This window comes from Aulostomus chinensis, chromosome 10, assembly GCF_037954235.1.
Source record: "Aulostomus chinensis isolate RoL2024-O1b breed Wild chromosome 10, RoL_Achi_v1.0, whole genome shotgun sequence".
NCBI classification, from domain to species: Eukaryota; Metazoa; Chordata; class Actinopteri; order Syngnathiformes; family Aulostomidae; genus Aulostomus; species Aulostomus chinensis.
Window position 1 is genome coordinate 4,925,867 of NC_141329.1, and position 17,662 is coordinate 4,943,528.

At 40.5% G+C, this 17,662-nt stretch overlaps 1 protein-coding gene across 4 annotated transcripts; it reads left to right on the forward strand.

Moving 5' to 3' along the window:
* The first annotated feature begins 916 nt into the window (after positions 1-916).
* On the forward strand, positions 917-17,075 carry LOC147254142 (uncharacterized). Of its 4 annotated transcripts, XM_086215705.1 has the most exons (25): positions 917-1,072; positions 1,276-1,355; positions 1,486-1,571; positions 1,703-1,776; positions 3,485-3,573; positions 3,714-3,788; positions 4,038-4,131; positions 4,269-4,428; positions 5,176-5,315; positions 5,550-5,661; positions 6,134-6,251; positions 6,440-6,580; positions 6,793-6,906; positions 7,049-11,134; positions 11,270-11,479; positions 11,630-11,820; positions 12,552-12,683; positions 12,853-12,958; positions 13,303-13,501; positions 14,242-14,378; positions 14,681-14,974; positions 15,119-15,220; positions 15,382-15,687; positions 16,624-16,668; positions 16,910-17,047. In XM_086215705.1, exons 2-24 carry the CDS (start codon positions 1,317-1,319, stop codon positions 16,639-16,641), a joined length of 7,023 nt encoding a protein of 2,340 aa, XP_086071831.1. In that variant the 5' UTR covers positions 917-1,072; positions 1,276-1,316; the 3' UTR covers positions 16,642-16,668; positions 16,910-17,047. The 4 variants fall into 4 exon arrangements, with proteins under 4 accessions (XP_086071831.1, XP_086071828.1, XP_086071830.1 ...); XM_086215702.1 differs by lacking the exon at positions 16,624-16,668 and having other exon boundaries at positions 16,910-17,075; XM_086215704.1 differs by lacking the exon at positions 16,624-16,668 and having other exon boundaries at positions 961-979; positions 16,910-17,075.
* The last annotated feature ends 587 nt before the right edge of the window (positions 17,076-17,662 follow it).

Sequence of the window (17,662 nt, forward strand, 5' to 3'; positions counted from 1 at the left end):
CCCAGCCTCACCTGCTGACTCCTGTCTGTCAGGAAGCTGGTGACCCACTGACAGATGGACGGAGGCACGTTGAGGTGGGAGAGTTTGGAGGAGAGGAGTTCAGGGATGATCGTGTTGAATGCTGAGCTAAAGTCCACAAACAGGATCCTTGCGTAGCTCCCTGGGCTGTCAAGATGCTGCAGGATGTAGCGCAGTCCCAGATTGACAGCATCATCCACCGACCTGTTTGCCCGGTAGGCAAACTGCAGGGGGTTCAGCAGAGGTCCTGTAACAGTCCTTAGATGGCTCAACACCAGTCTTTCAAAGGACTTTATGACCACAGACGTCAGGGTAGTCGTTCAGTCCAGTGATGGAGGGGTTCTTTGGGACCGGGATGATGGTGGAGTGTTCGAAGATGGCGGGGACTTCACACTTCTCCAGGGAGCTGTTGAAGATCCTGGTGAAGACTGGAGCCAGCTGGTCAGCACAGGCTTTCAGACAGGATGGTGACACTCCATCTGGGCCTGGTGCTTTCTTGATTTTCAGTTTCTGGAACAGCCGTCTCAGCTCATCTTCACACACTCTGAGTGTGACAGAGTGTGATTTCAAGACATATGTAAATGTCAATATCTATATCTATCTTTCTATATCTCTATATCTATATATAGAGACATATAGAGATATAGATAGATAGATATAGATATTCACATTTACATATATATATATATATGTGTGTGTGTGTGTGTGTGTGTGTGTGTGTGTGTGTTGTCAGCTCTCGAAACATGGAATGGGGTTGACGGGGACATGTCACCTATATCATTTTGTTTTGTTGAGCAATGCCAAAGAATGAATTCGAAAATTTCCCCCGCCTACCCGCGGACTGGATGCTCCGGTAGAGAGAACAGGTCCGGTGATATGTTTACTTCCGGCCTCTACACCAATCAACTTCGCGGAATCTCAGACGCACCGATTTGTGAAAACGGATTGGCTGGTTCAATCTGTAGGTACAGTTTTTGAATTTGTCGAACGACTGTGTGTCAGAATAAAACGACACACATTCAAAGCAAGAGGCTACTTTAGTTAGAGCTACGTGGTAAGTCGCTACGATAAAGCAACGTTTTTTAGACATTATCATTCGGTAGTCAACGAATACCAGGTTAACGCGGATCACAACTAAGCTAATAGCAGGTTAGCGATCAGACGGTTAGCTTCAGCAGCCAAACTCGTCGTGGGTGAAATGTGGCGTTTACTGGATAAATGACGCGAACATCTTCTCATTTATTTATTTATTTTTAGCTTTCAGTTTGAAATCCCTATGAGATAAAGAGTCAGACAAGATGTCCATGAATCTGGGCGTCAGGGCCCTTCTCAGCTGGGTAAGTTGTTGGTATTCCGTATTTTTTAAAGATTGTTTTTAAAGTTAATTATAGATAGGTTAGCTTTAGGAATGCTAGTTTGAAAAAAAATACCATTACGTAACCATCTCTTAAATATATGCATTTACAGGTCAACAGCTTAAAATTGACCGATCGAGAACTAAATATCGAGGATTTACAAGATGGGACACGCTTGCTTCAAGTTGTTTACATGCTGTGAGTAGTTAATATTGTTGAGGAACTTTGTACACAAGGGAAGGTCAATGACCCCCTGAGCTAAACTTGGCTTTTCTGTTCGTTGTCTTTATTCTCTGGAAATACACTTTAGTATAACTTTGTCCTTTCAGGAAAAAGGAGGCCAACCCTTTTGTAGCTGATAACATTGAGGACCGGTTCAAGCTCATCTCAGAATTTCTGGAGAGTGAGTTGTAAACATATTTTTAGACCTATATTTTGAAGTGTATTTTTAATATAATCCAGATTGCATCTTTAATGTTTTGATATGCTGAATTGTTTCATCTGATACTGAAGCTGTCATATTTTGCCATGGGGCTAGCGCCCAGCCTCCCTGTTTACAGTCAGTTAATCTCAAGAGAGGCAGTGTGTCTGGTCAGTTAATTAATGAGTAAGCAGTGATAAAACTGGCACACAAGTTCAATGTGTTGAGGGTAATGCTGTATTTATCACATAGAAAAGTCATGGAATATGAAAGAATAAATTTCCAGACTTGGAGAAGTTTTGAAGTAATGCATGAGGCTAGAATACCTTTTAAAAATCTGGATAATTTGCTTAAAAAAAACCTCTTTAATGTAAATCTTTTCACATACACTGATCACCCAAAGCTGTAAAATCACCAACAGGTTTTTTGCTGCGTGTAATACATCAGCCCTGCAGTGAATCCTCACCTCATGAGGATTGTAATACTAGATTTATATTCATTTTAATTACAATCATGTTAAAAAATTAAACATGAGCTATTTTTAAGGCTGTAATTAGCAGTGCTGTTTGAAAAAACCTGCCTTTACTGGGAGCTTAATTCATGTGAATGTGATGGGCAAAATATTAGATACATCCATCAGAATAGTCCGGTGTATTTAACTGCATCATAAACTACAGCCTTCAACATAACTTAACATAAATCAACTCCTCTCTCAAAAAGATTCGCTAAAAACATTTTATTCCTTATGAAGAAGGGATTTATTGCTGGGGTGTTGTACACATCAAAAAGTCTGTTGTGTTGGTTTTAATGCTTTGTCTTATCTGTGTTATTCAATGTTAATTACTGAGAATATCTGCCAGGCCCCATGAGCAACTACAAGTATTCACAGAACATTTCTTTTGTTTGCTTGTTCAGTATCAGTTTATGGCAATCTCTGTTGTGGGTGTGGCAAGGTGTCCTGTTGTGATCCTGCTTTCCCAGCCTTCTGTTGAGGAAGTGCTTTGCTTCTGGGAGAGGTTGCATGTGTGAAGGAGGCAAGAGTGGATGTGGTACAGTTGAGATCGACTGAGAAAAATCTGCTCTTAAGTTTTATTTTTTATCAAACCACATTCACTTATTTATCATGTTTAACGAAACAGTGTTTTTGGAGATGGGCTGCACGGTGGTGCAGTGGTTAGCACTGTCGCCTCACAGGTTTCGGGTTCGAGTCCCGGCTCGAGCACGGGATCTTTCTGTGTGGAGTCTGCATGTTCTCCCTGTGCCTGCGTGGGTTCTCCCTGGTACTCCGGCTTCTTCCCACCATCCAAAGACATGCAATTGGGGACGGGGCTAATTGAATACTCTAAATTGACCGTAGGTATGAATGTGAGCGCGAATGATTGTTTGTCTCTATGTGTTGGCCCTGCGATGGACTGACCGCCTCTCGCCCGTTGAAGCTGGGATAGGCTCCAGCCCCCCTGCGATCCTTGATAGGAATAAGCGGAAGACAATGGATGGATGGATGTTTTAGAGATTGTGTCTATAGTAATAGGAAAGTTATTTCTAAATGAAAGGCATTGATCTCCTGTGTCTCCAGGTTGGAAATGTAAAATTTATTTGCATGTTTGACTACAAGCTGCAGATGTTAATTGTTTGGAGTCCCTTTAAAAACAAAACAAAACCAACATGTGTCTCTTTATTTTTTTATTAGGGGATTGCAGATTTAGTTCAACCAAAGGCATTTCATTATTCTGGGACAACATCAGAGCTGGCATTAACCTAACCGTAGAAATTGGGAAGGTAAGGCGAATTTACACTGCCACTGACTTGTGCCAGTTATACTTCCTGAGGAAAACCGAACATTACTTAAAATCCATGGGTTTTAAAATATACTCACGCCATCAAATCCCATTCTGACTTTGTCTCTGTGACATCACCAGGTGCTCCTGTTGCTTGTATACCATGACATGATGAATGACAAAGCTACACTCAACATTTTGGAATGTGATGTGGAGGTAAGCAGGGGGCTGTTTTTGTTGTTTGACTACTGGTGGGGTTCTTGTTGGGTCGTATAGTTGATCATCAGAATTTTTGGGCTTCTAAAGAAGTGTTAGATTTAACTTGTTTGAACCTGTAGGAACCCTGTACTTGCTATCCTTGGTTCACCATTGAAATATCTCTCTAGCTTCATTCTAGATACTATGTGTTGTGCTTTTCTTGCATATTGTGACTCATTATAATTTAACTCCTCTCTTGTTCCTCAGAGAGAGATTGCAAATCTGACGAGTTCTTATGTAATGGAGAGTGAAGGCTGTGTTTATCTGAACAGTGGGATTGACACCTACTTGATAAAGAAATGTAAGTCACAAATTCAGCGATTTGACTATTTTTCAATCTCCAGTTTATCACAAGGAGATTAACTCCAGTGTCATTAGCATTGTTTTTTTTCGGTGCTCTGATTCTCATTTGTAAGAATTATCTCACTAAAACTGCAGATTTGCCTGTCTCCCGAGAAATGTTGGAGCATTCAGCCTCCATCTCTTCCTCCACGGTGTCATCGGTCACCTCACTCTCAGATGACGAGTCTCCTGTGTTTCACCGTACACGGAAAATCAACTTTGTTGATATGCAAACAGTGGCTTCTTCCTCTGTCAGGTATCTTTTGTGGATTCAATGTAATGCTATTTATCATCGTGATTAGATTAGATTGAAGTATACTTCACCGCAGCTTTGTTCAGTAAGCGCTTGAATGAGTTTAACTGAAGGCTCAAGCATTAATTCATGTGTCAATTTAGAAGTACCGTAGTCTTCTTTCTATATTTAACTGAAATCAAAGTGTTTGTGATTTACTGAGCACGCAGATGGATAAAGAAGGCATGGCTTAGTTTTGCTGCTGCTGGTAGTTGGCCTCCATTAGGCTCATTACACTTTTTGGTTAAAATATCAATTGAAGTTGGTTTTTTTTAATGCAGACATTTGAGACATTTTTAACTCCATACTTAAACAATGTTCCTGAAATGTTCACCTACCAGTAAGTATGTTAGATTCCTGCTGCATTACAGGACGATGCAATGCAGCATATAATGTTGAATCTTTTTACCAGAAATTTTCAGCTTGCTTTTCTCTATGTCCCTATTAAAAGATTTTCTCCCTCACACAATTCTTTAAAAACATCTTTTTATTCCTTGCAAATAAAATGTGGTTTAACTTTTCATTAAAGTGTTAATTGCTGTCTAGGAATTAAGTCAGATGTCCTTTGATATGATGTTACTTCCTTTCACCGACAAAAATTGCAAACTTAATCGTATGCCATAAGTTTCTCTCTTTGCTATATGCAAGAGTCCATATTGAGTCAGTTTGTTTCAGTTATATTCATCTCCTTATTTGCTTTTATCTCTACAGCAAATCTCCTCTGCAGGATATTATGAACACACCCAAATTTCAGATGAGGAAGATGCAGCGACAAATGATCAAGGAGAGAGACTACAGAGATGGTTTGGAGAGGGAGCTGGCCAGCAAGATGGCACTTATTGCACAGAGAGGTACCACAAGTCTGTGATTTGATACAAACTTTTGTTTTAGGTTGATGATTAAAAAGGCCAAAAGTGGGGCTGTCATTGCCTCTGCTTCTTTGGCATCAGTTGTAATGGTGAGGTCTGTTGTACCACTGAAAGGTTATATTGGAGGTCACTGGGTGTGTGAGTCGTGCTATTGCCTGCCTTTTCGTTTGTTCTTAAAAGAAAAAAAAATCATTGACCATCACTTGTTTTCTTCAGAATCTCATATTAACCAGCTGCAGTATCGTTTGGACAAGCTGAAAGAAGAGCAAGGTGATCGGGAGCAAGTTGCTAGAGAACAAATCAACAAACTTGAGACCAAAAACAACATGTAAGACTTGTGCATGAAAATAACCCCCGCCTCCAACATACACGGCTGAACATAGTTTGCTATAACTCCTAAAAATAAGAGAGGTGTTAAAATCCCAGACCTGTTCAGTGTGAGTCGATCAGTTCTGGGCTGATCTCATGTGGGCGTATAACCTGAAGACTGTATTTAAGTGCACATTGTGCTTGTGCTTTAACCTAACCGGTAAATGTGGAAACTGGCCATTATACACATTTTCTTTGACAGGCTGAAACATTTACTTGTTTTTTTCCCCCTCAGAGTAATGTTATCAACTTATTTTTCTTCTAGGATGCACAAGGCAGTCTCTTCTTATGTTAAGTGTGTCTCATTCAGGCTTTAGCAAGTTCTGAGCAACAATTTCAGATATTTTATTCTCTATTTCAGTGCCAGTTTCTTGTAATAGAAAATTTCATATTTATCACCCTTATCTTTCCTCTCCTTTTTTCAATCTTAGGTTACAAATGCGTTTTGATGAGATTTTAAGACAAAATAAAGATTTCAAAGGTAACTCTTCACTTATGGAGCGCAAAGTGGATGAACTGACCGAAGAAAATGGTGTGCTTTCATCTCAGGTACTTACATGCATGCCACATTCCTCTGCCATCATATCAAGAAGGACTTTTGTTTATGGTTTCACTTGAGTAAACAACCTTCACCTGAAAATAAGCTACTTGCGGCAACTGTTTTCACATTATATGTATCATCGTTGATCAAATGCATGACATTGATCATCAAGGCTTCCTTTTGAATATTTTCACAGGTGAGAGCAATATGTTCCCAGTTGGCCATCTTCAAGGATGAAATTAGCAGGCTGAAGGAAACACAGGCATCTGCTCAGGAAGACTGGAAAACCAAAACAGACCAATTACAGTCTGAACTGGATCAAGCCACTGCTGAAAAGGTACCATCTACCCTTGCCTTACACTGTTGAATGCTCAAATTGGAGAGGGTGCACTCATTGAAATTGAAGTTATTAAAAAGCGGTGGGTGTCCTTCAGTATGCTGTACAAAAAGAGTTTCATGAAAGAAGGATCTCCCAGGGTTGCTTAATTAACTAGATTTTTGGTGTCACAAAAACAAGGATTTAAAATGCAGTGCTTTTTTGTTTGTCAGGAGCTCCTGACTGAACAAAACCAGATCCTCCAGGGAAAGATTTCCTGTTTAGAGGATGAAATAAACAGCGCCACTCAGGAGGAAGTCGGAGAAAATATGTGGCCTGTAATGGAGGTAAAGTGTAAAAGATCTCAGTTGTTATCAAAAATAACATGGACGTACTTGTTTTTTTTTTTTTTCTTTTTTAAACCTCATCTTTTAAACTTATTGTGGAGTATGGAGGATGTTTAATAGTTTTCTCTTCTTACTTTTCCAGAGAGAAATGTTGAGGAGTGAAATCAACACTTTAAAATGTAAGCTGGAGAGCTCGTTTGACTCCCTGAAAAAGGCAGAGGATGAAGTTCAGGCTAAGACACAGCAGCTTGCAGAGTTTGAAAAAGAAATGACTCTAAAGCTAGAGGCCCTTCGGCAACAATGCTCCAAAAATGAAGACCTTATTCTTGTCTTTCAGCTAGAGAATGAACATCTCAAGGTGCAACTTGAGCAAGTTGAGCAGCAGAAAACTGAGCAGATTGCTGGACTTCAGGATCATATTACTGCTTGTGAGAAAGAAATTGAAAATCATAAAGAATTGAATAGAGATAAGGAATATCTCCTTAACCAGGCTGAAGCAAAAGTCAAGGATCTTTTAGCAAAAGAGACTTTACTGGCTGACAAGGAAGTGGAGATTTTTCAGGAAAGGAAGAAATTCCAAAACCTGATAGCAACTGCCGAAGAGGAGATGAAGGGGCTTCGGGAACAAATCCAGGCTAAAGAGGAAGAGCTTTCCATATTAAAAGAAGAGGGCTCCATTCATTCAGACACTCTACAGCATGAAATCAGCTTATTGAAAAGTCAGCTGGAGGATGCAGGTATTTCTCTTTCCAAAGCTGAGGAGAAGGTTCAGACTCAGGTGGTTCTGCTTACCAGGCAGGAACAGGAAAATGCTCACCAGAAAGAACTTTTACAGCAGCAGCTGTCAGTTTCTGAGGCAGAGGTGAGGAAAATGAAAGAGGAGATCCAAACCAAAGAAGATAAGATTATACTCCTGAAGACTGCAAATTTGGAGCAATCAGATTTGCTTCAACAAGAGATCCAAGGTTTACAGAAACAGGTAAAGGCTCTTGACTCTTCACTTAGGAAGGCTGAGGATGATGTTCAATCCAAGAAGGATCTGTTGGCTCAACAACAGCAAGAGGCACATCTGAGCATACAAGAGAAAGTCAAGCAAGAGCAGATACTGCAGAAACAGATTTGCTTGTGTGAGGAAGAGATTCAAAAGCTCAAAGAAACTCAATTCGAGCGAGAGAATCTCCTCTTGGAGGCTCAAGAGAAGCTTGACAATCTCCATAAAGATTTGTTAGTAATGAACAGCCTTACAGCTGAGAAAGACCAAAACCTCTGCACCCTTGAAAATGAGGTTGCTACCCAAGCAAACTTGCTTCAAAATGCAAAAGAGGAGGCTGAAACTAATGCAAAAATGTTGTCTGAGATGAAGGTAGAGACATCAAAACAAATTGATGCTCTTCAGCATGAGATCCAGGACCTGAAAGGGCAGTTAGAAAGCATTACTGTAAAACTTACAGCGAAAGAGAACCTGTTACTTGAAACTCAAAAGGCATCTGCTCATCAGACTGAGCTCCTCCAGAAAGAGCTCACCTCAGTGAATACACAATTAAACCAACAAATAGACACACAAGCTGCTGCCCTCAGACAGAGAGAAGCTGATCAGGAGCTTCATGTGTCTACAATCAGGGAAAAGGAGGCCCTTCTCCAAGAAAAGGAGGTACTGACGGCCCAGATATTTCAAGCAGAAAAGGATAAGAATGTTCTGGAGAAACAAGTTGAATCTTTGGTCCTTGATATGGAACAACTTGATCAAACAAAGCAGGCCATGGAGAAAGAGAATCAGAACCTCTGTAGAGACTTGTCAGCAATGAACATCCTTATAGCTGAAAAAGAGCAAAACCTCAGTACCCTCGAAAATGAGGTTGCTTCCCAAGCTAACTTGCTTCAAAATGCAAAAGAGGAGGCTGAAACTAATGCTAAAATGGTGTCTGAGTTACAGCTGGAGACCTCCAAACAAATTGATGCACTTCAGCATGAGATCCAGGATCTTAAAGGACAATTAGAAAGCATTTCTGTATTACTTTCAGCTAAAGAGAAGCTGTTAATTGAAACTCAACAGGCATCTGCTCAGCAGACTGAGCTCCTTCAGAAAGAGCTCACCTCAGTGCATGCAGAACTGAACTTAAACAAAGACACACAAGCTGCAGCTGTCAGACAGAGAGAAGCTGATCAGGAGCTTCATGTGGTAACAATCGGGGAAAAGGAGGCCCTTCTCCAAGAAAAGGAGGTACTGACGGCCCAGATATTTCAAGCAGAAAAGGATAAGAATGTTCTGGAGAAACAAGTTGAATCTTTGGTCCTTGATATGGAGCAACTTGATCAAACGAAGCAGGCCATGGAGAAAGAGAATCAGAACCTCTGTAGAGACTTGTCAGTGATAAACAACCTTATATCTGAAAAAGACGAAAACCTCGGTACCCTTGAAAAAAAGGTTGCTTCCCAAGCTAACTTGCTTCAAAATGCAAAAGAGGAGGCTGAAACTAATGCTAAAATGTTGTCTGAGTTACAGCTGGACACCTCCAAACAAATGGATGCTCTTCAGCATGAGATCCAGGATCTTAAAGGGCAGTTAGAAAGCATTTCTATTAAACTTTCAGGTAAAGAGAAGCTGTTAATTGAAACTCAACAGGCATCTGCTCAGCAGACTGAGCTCCTTCAGAAAGAGCTCACCTCAATGAATGTAGAGTTGAACCTAAACAAAGACATACAAGCTGCAGCCCTCAGACAGAAAGAAACTGACCTGGAGCTTCATGTGGCCACAAAAAGGGAAAAAGAGGCCCTTTTCCAAGAAAAGGAGGTACTGATGGCGCAGATAATTCAGGCAGACAAGGATCAGAAGATTCTGCAGAAACAAGTTGAATCTTTTGCATTGGAGAAGGAAGGACTTGATCAAACGAAGCAGGCCCTGGAGACAGAGATCCAGAATCTCTGTACAGACTTGTCAGCAATGAAAACCCTGATATCTGAAAAAGACCAAAACCTCAGTACCCTCCAAAAAGAGGTTGCTTCCCAAGCTAACTTGCTTCAAAATGCAAAAGAGAAGGCTGAAACTAATGCTAAGATGTTGTCTGAGTTACAGCTGGACACCTCCAAACAAATGGATGCTCTTCAGCATGAGATCCAGGATCTTAAAGGGCAGTTAGGAAGCATTACTGTAAAACTTACAGCTAAAGAGAAGCTGTTACTTGAAACTCAACAAGCGTCTGCACAGCAGACTGAGCTCCTTCAGAAAGAGCTCACCTCAGTGCATGCAGAACTGAACCAACACAAAGACACACAAGCTGCTGCCCTCAGACAGAAAGAAGCTGACCAGGAGCTTCATGTGGCCACAACAAGGGAAAAAGAGGCCCTTCTCCAAGAAAAGGAAGGACTGACAACCAAAATACTTAAGGCAGAGAAGGATCAGAAAGCTTTGGAGAAACAAGTTGAATCTTTGGTCCTAGAGAGGGAGCGACTCGATCAAACCAAGCAGGCCATGGAGAGGGACAATGAGAATCTCCGGAAAGACTTGTCGGCAATGAGCGTCCTAACTGGGGAAAAAGAGCATAAGCTCAGTACCCTTGAAAAAGAGGTTGCTGCCCAAGCTAACTTGCTTCAAAACGCAAAAGTGGAGGCTGAAACTAATGCTAAAATGTTGTCTGAGCTACAGCTGGACACCTCCAAACAAATAGATGCTCTTCAGCATGAGATCCAGGATCTTAAAGGGCAGTTAGAAAATGTTTGTGTTAAACTTTTGGAAAAAGAGAAGCTTTTGCTTGAAGCGCAGCATGCATCTGCTCAGCAGACTGAGCTCCTTCAGAAAGAGCTCACTTCAGTGAATGCAGAACTGAACCAACACAAAAACACGCAAGCTGCAGCCTTCAGACAGAAAGTTGCTGACCAGGAGCTTCATGTGGCCACAACCAGGGAAAAAGAGGCCCTTCTCCAAGAAAAGGACGTACTGATGGCGCAGATTCTTCAGACAGAAAAGGATCAGAAAGCTCTGGAGAAAGAAGTTGAAACTTTGGTTCTGGAAAGGGAGAGACTTGTTCAAACCAGGCAGGCCATGGAGAGGGAGAATGAGGCTTCCCGTAAGCTGGAATCTGTGCTACAACATAAGCTTGAATTAATGAAACTGGAGAAAGAAACACTCGTAAAAGAGATTGAAAAATATAAAGAGCGTGAGCAGCTAAGGAAAGACCTACAGGAGCAGCTCGCAGCGAAGTCGGAGGCTGCAGAACACTACAAGGCCCAGGTTTGTGTGACCCCCAAAAATTCCCAGAGCACAACACAACTGAGTTTCACTATTGAATATCTGTCAATAACATTTCTTTTCCATCAGAAATAGTAAGATCAATGTATTCGGACTAACATTTTCATAATACCACAGATGGAGAAGGCCGTTAGTCATTACAATGACAAGAAGCAGCTTCTACACGATACTCAAGAGGAGGTGGCTGTCCTCAAGCATTCCTTGGAGGTGAGAGAGCGTGAAATGAAGGCTGCTGCTGTGGAAAACAAGCTTCTTCAGCTGGATTTGGACAAGGCCCAAAACATGGAGAAAACCCTTTTGAACAAGGTGGCCAGTTTGGAGGCACAGGTAGTTAGTGTGTTTTTGATGCATGAGCCGCACACTCATTAAGATTATACTTGTGTGTGTTTTCTATTTTCAGTGGGTGCAAAACTAGAATCTGTCAAGGTTAAATCCCTATGCAGCATTCCACTATAACTTCTATCTGTTTGTCTTTAGTTGGCCTTTGCTGACCATAATCTGCGGCAGCAGAATAGAATTCATGGTAATGAAGCAGGTGTATCGGAGTCACGCTACTTGGAGGTTCCCAAGGCAAGCCAGGGTGTTCACACTAAAGTCCAGGTGAAGAGAACCATGAGCTCTGACAGTCTGGACCAGAGCTCTCTGGAGGACTCTCTGAACACTACTCGGTAAGGCACCTCCCAGATTTGCGTCATTCAGTCTTTAAGGGTTGCATCGCATTATGTGACGGAACTGACTGTAGTATGAAGAAACACTAAGACTTTGGACCTTGAAAAGACATCTTAAGGTAATGCGCCATTAGTCAGTTTTTAATTTAGTTTCTAGTATCATGTTGTAAAGAATGGGGTTTTTACCTTGACACCATTTGCAAGGCTACAACTTCATTCTGAGAGAAGTGTCCATCCTGCTTTTGGTGGAAATGTATTTAATTTACTCCAGGACATACAACCTGAAGTGTCAAGGTTTTTGTTGGAATTCAAATTTTTCTTCTGTATGAAAACTAACACATGATAATGTTTCATGTGAAAAGAGCTCCACAACACAAATGGCTTCAAAGTACTTAACACTGATTTGTTTAGGAATTTACACTTCAAATGATGATTGTAAGTGCTGTAGGAAGAGCTCAAGTAAAACACATATTAACATTTTTCACACATTTTATTTATTTATTTATTTATTCTCAAACTAAAACTACACATTGCCAGCCAAAACATCTACTTCCTGTAGTCCCAATAAGTTATTTTTTTCTTTCACTCTCAAAACAGATTCGTTGCATAAAGTAACTTGAAATTAAGTGATGCATAAAATCTTTAATTTAGGCATTTGTGGGAATATTTTGTAAAGATTTTTGTGGAAGTCTTTTTGTCAAATGACAAACTCTTCTCTTCCCAATTGACAGGAAACTCTCAGCACCTGATGAATCAAGCACACCGCTTGTTCGCAGTTCTGAGCGACTCGCAGCCAAATGCCGTGGTCTAAAAGCGGAGTCGTTGGAGACTCTGTACTTCACACCTATAACTAGCAGACACAGGTATACCACAGTTGTCACAATCTCACCATTTTTACAGAATAATCGCCTTTGAAAAAAAGAAAAGAAAAGTGTTTACTTTAAGAGAGAGTGACAGGCATTACAGATAATGTGATTTTTATCTTAAAGTTTGCTAAATGCCGTGGCTTTTTTTCTGTGTGCTCCCCCCTAGGACCACCATAGAGCACAACATGGAACTGGATTCAGCCCATAAAAATCCAACATCATCTGTAAAACGGCGTAGGACCACACAGGTCATAAACATCACCCTGACTAAGGTGGAGGAAATTCATCAGCACACTTTTGCATGTTTAGTTGGATACCGTTTCTATTGCATAAGCTAAAGCATGCAAGCTTGGGTCGTCACTCGTTTTGTCCCTCTCCTTTGGATGTTTGTTGTTGTCCTTGCAGTTCTGTCCACAAAAGCAATTGTTTGAACTATATATTTGTAGCTGTGCACCTCTCAGGTTGTAAGCAGCACTGCTCTAAAAATGTGAAAACGGGTTCAAACAGGCAAATCCAGTTTTTTCAGTCAATATGCTATCTCCCAAGTAGTGGCACAAACCCATTGTAATTAAAATGTTGATTTTTAGCTAAATCGTTTTTGAACTGTCATTTGTAGAAAACTCCTGGCTCCAGTGAAGACAATGAGACTTTCTACAGTCTGGCCTCAGCTCGTTCACAACCAAATCTCTCCAGCGCCCACACAGCAAAGCCTTTATCGATGGAACTTTTTGATACACCTGCCAGAAAGACCGGAGCTGCCAGCGACCAGCTCATAGGTCTACCAGGGTATCGCAGGAGCACCATCCATTCACAGAGTAAGTAGAAACTTAGCTTAATCCCATGGTTGTGCAGAAGGACACAAAATAAAGTAAAAGGTCAGGCTGTTTCTGGCTGGTTCATAGAGATAGACAAAGTGCCCCTGCTTCATTTTGAAATTGATGTGGGCATATGGGAATGAATTCATTTATGTTTCCATCTCACTTGTGCTATGTAGAATTTTGATGTTTGTATGGTTTCCTTGACTCAGTCGTTGGGATTTTTTTGAGGTGGGATTTAGGTTTAATGCCTGAAATATGGTCCATTAATAAAGAATTTTTTGACATTTTGCTGTAGAGTGTAAAATGTCCATAAACATGGCACATGGCTATTTTGAAGCATATGCATTCTTAAAAAATGACATTTTTTTAACGTGACACGACATCATGCCGAGAGCAAAAGAACCATTAATCAATTTGTGGTGAAGTCAAAGTCATGTACCTGTGGTGTAGTCCGTTATAGCATAACATTAACTTGCAACTTATAATTCTTGATTATCTTGCAAAACAATATGTGCTGCAGACCTTACTTTAAGGAACATTACAAAATTGAAAGTAAAAATTCTTTTTAGTGGAGGGTATCCGTTGTGATTCTAACCTCTGAAAACTAAAAGATATCATCACTGCTGCACTCCATTACCTTGCAGCTCCAGTGACTCATGATAACGTTGCTAAACGGCAACGATGACTTAATATTTGTCACGCTTGCTTATTTTGTCTTTCTAAATCTTTGTCCGTAGCCAGTGGTACATTCTGTGTTGGTGAAGAGAACGAGCCAGATGGTGCCCCAGAAGATTGGATGAGGATTGCTGAGCTCCAGGCCAGGAACAAAGCCTGCCTTCCTCATTTAAAGAGCAGTTACCCCCTGGAGTCTGAGGTTAGTGGATGTAACAGGTGAAGATTAAATTAACAATATGCTTTATTATTAGTTGTCCATAGTGATGAATAAATTATGACATTGCACAAATGATTGATGATGAATCCAACCAAAAATGTAACATCAGTCATCACTGCAAAAGTGGCAATGGAAGAAAAAATGTATTGGCAACAAGTCATGGATTTGCTGAAAGCTCTTTTCTAAACTTTGCAGATTTCTGTTTGCAGCTGTAAAATGTTTACCTTAAAATTGACTCTCTTTATACTTCAACTACTTACCAAAGCTCTTCTTTCTTGCTCTAGACTGGCTGCAACAGTGCATTCATGTTCACAGATGAAGAGCTACGTACTGGCGACCCAACAGAGACGATTCGTCGAGCATCTGTGATGCCAGGCCAGCTACACGACTCACTCACATCCCATCGCCTCTCCCTCATGATGGGACAATCTGGTCCGGCAGCCGGTACCCGTTCTCACCGTATGTCCTTGATGCCAGGCCAGTTGCCCTCCAAAACAGTCAGCTCCTCTCAGCTGAGAAGTCCCAAATGTACAAAGCGCTCTGGGTCTACGTTGTCCGTACACCAAAGTTCGCCTGAGGTTGGTTTATCCTAGTACCACATCATCAGTTGTTTTTTTTTTTCTATTGAAAGGTTTACTCATTTAAGGTCATTTATGTACGCCTTTTGTAACTCATTATTCTAGTTTTCCTTTCCCTAAATTTCTTAAATTTCCATCTGACAGAAAAAGGTAAAGGCCAGTTGTTTCCCCCGTCCTCTCACTCCCAAAAACAAGAACGTGAACAGTGGACCTTCAAACTCTCAAATTCACCCTGTCCTCAGTCCTGTAAGTTTGAAATTTCTTTCCTGGGTAATTCTTTTTCTGTGAAAAGTTTCTCTATTGAATATTGAATGCAGCGATGTTGAATGCAGCAAATTGTACTTTTTCTGCTTTGCCTGCTTTTCTAAAATCCCCTTTATTATTGTTGTTGTTGTTGTTGTTTTCAGGGTGAACGGAGGCAGTCCATGATGTTCTCTATTGATAACACCCCTAAACACAACAACTACTTAAAGAAAGGCCTGAACAAACTACGCAGCTCCACCCGGAAATCCCCTGGCAAAAATTCAAAGATGTCACCTGCTCACATCAAGGCGCGGAAGGAAAATCTGCCCTCGGGGAGCTCTCGTCCTGGTATGGAACGAGCAGGAAGGAGTGGCAAGTCTCCCCTGGTGACAACAAAGGACCAGAGGAAGACTCCTCAAGTCTCAAGCAGGACTGCAAAGTCGCCAGGGTTGACGGCGAGTGCTCGCAAGGTGAACACACACTTTTCTTCCAAATTTTTTTAATGCTGCTTGTTATTTAGTGTTAAGGCAGCAGAAATCTGCTCAATTAAAGAGCAAGAGGGAGGCTGACGTTGAATCTCTATCAAGGCCCATTCAGACAGCCTTTCCTAAAAAAACAAACAAACCCCAAAACATCCATTTCTAACAAACCTCCATGCCTGTTAACTTTTGCTGTTATGCAATACATCCACTAGAGGGCAGCTCAAGTTCTTGCATGGACCTAATCTTCCCTTTTGCAGCTATCCAAGTCACAATCATAAATATGTCCATAATTTCACACTAACTCACACAAACTCTCCTTAAAAAGTTTAGACAGTTTATCAGAGTTTGGTATCTGTCTGTAAGCTTTCTGGTAACTGCATTCATTTTGTCCATATTTGTGCACAAGTGCAGACAGAAGGTCCGATCCATATCTAAAGTTCAGCATGCATGAGTCTTTAATTACTTGAACTTATTGCAGCTTTTCAGTGTTGCCACAGACTGAACAGTCATGCTTTCACTAATATGGAGCCACAATAGTATGCGAGTGTGTTTGCTTGTGGAGAAACATAAAGGAACACACACACAACCATTGGAACACCCCAAGATACACAGCTAAAATCAGCTAATACCTTAATCGACCCCTCACATTAACACTGGATGATAGTTCCCTGCAGGATCTACTGATCAAAAAGTCATCAGGGGAAATACCAGTTTTTCATTAATCCAGCTAAACACACACTTTCAAACAGTTTTAAAGGGATCAGTTATTTGAAACTTTTCAAGATGGTTCACAAAAAAAGTCACAAACCATAGCTTGCCTCAAAAATGATCCTAGCTGAATAAAGACCTTTCTAAAATACAAGAAAGCTGTTTGAAGCTTTGTCATGAAATTCTATAACAACTTGGTTTGAATGCTGTTTTCAGAAGAGTGTCTGTCAATGAAGACAACCTTGCAGGAGGAACGATCAGGTCAATATTGATAAATTTAACTTTATCATGGTGGTTTCTGCCTTCACACTTGTTGCTGGTGGTTGGCTCTCACAGACATTGACCTTTTGTGTGGGTGTGTTTTGTTTTTTGTTTTTTTTAATATCCCTATAAATGGTGTACACACATTTCTGTCTTTTCTTTGAAAGTAATAGAAAGTAATTGTCTTCATCTGTCTGTCTTCTCAGCTTAAATGTAATTTTTGATATCGTCTATCTCGCAGATGATGAGCAGGATGAAGGTGTGAGGACCGGTCCCAATCATCTCCAGTTCCACTTCATTGTGCTTTAAATTTTAACACCTTTTACTGTTGTAAAACTTTGTCCTGTTTTTATTTGTGTTTTACATGTCTGTTAATAAAGTTTTAAAAGACACATTGATGTAATCTTGAGTCTTTGTTATTGTGAATCAGGGTCTTGAGATATAACTTCTTTTTTTTTTAGGTGTATGACAAGCTTAGAGATGGCAAGGAACAATGCTGTGACAGTGACACGGAATCCAAGAGTCATTACGAATCATACAAAATTGAGATACACGTTAAAAATGGGAGCGTGTAAGTTCCAAGGCTATCATAGGAAATCATTTTGAGTTCATCCATATTTTTTTTTCATGGCTAATTCATGTGGATATGGTCAAAAAGACACAAAAATGGTTAACTCGGTTTCTGACTGAAAAGAGGAAGACAGACTCATCTGATTGTATAAACTGCTATTACTTCTCTCTGGTAAATGTCCACCCACACATTGAGCACAGGTACCAACACAGTTTTTATTTCCTCTATGCATCTGAAGCCTTTACAGAGTAATACTGAATAACTGTAAGTTGTCTTTTCTGTCTACTGAAGAGCAAACGGCCATTTTTAAAATTCAACGTTTTAATCATTAGGACCATGTAGTGGATCAGTGCCTATTTTGATTGTGAATGTATCAGTTTTATTTCATTTAAATGGGCATGCTAACGTTTTAAAATAGCTCTC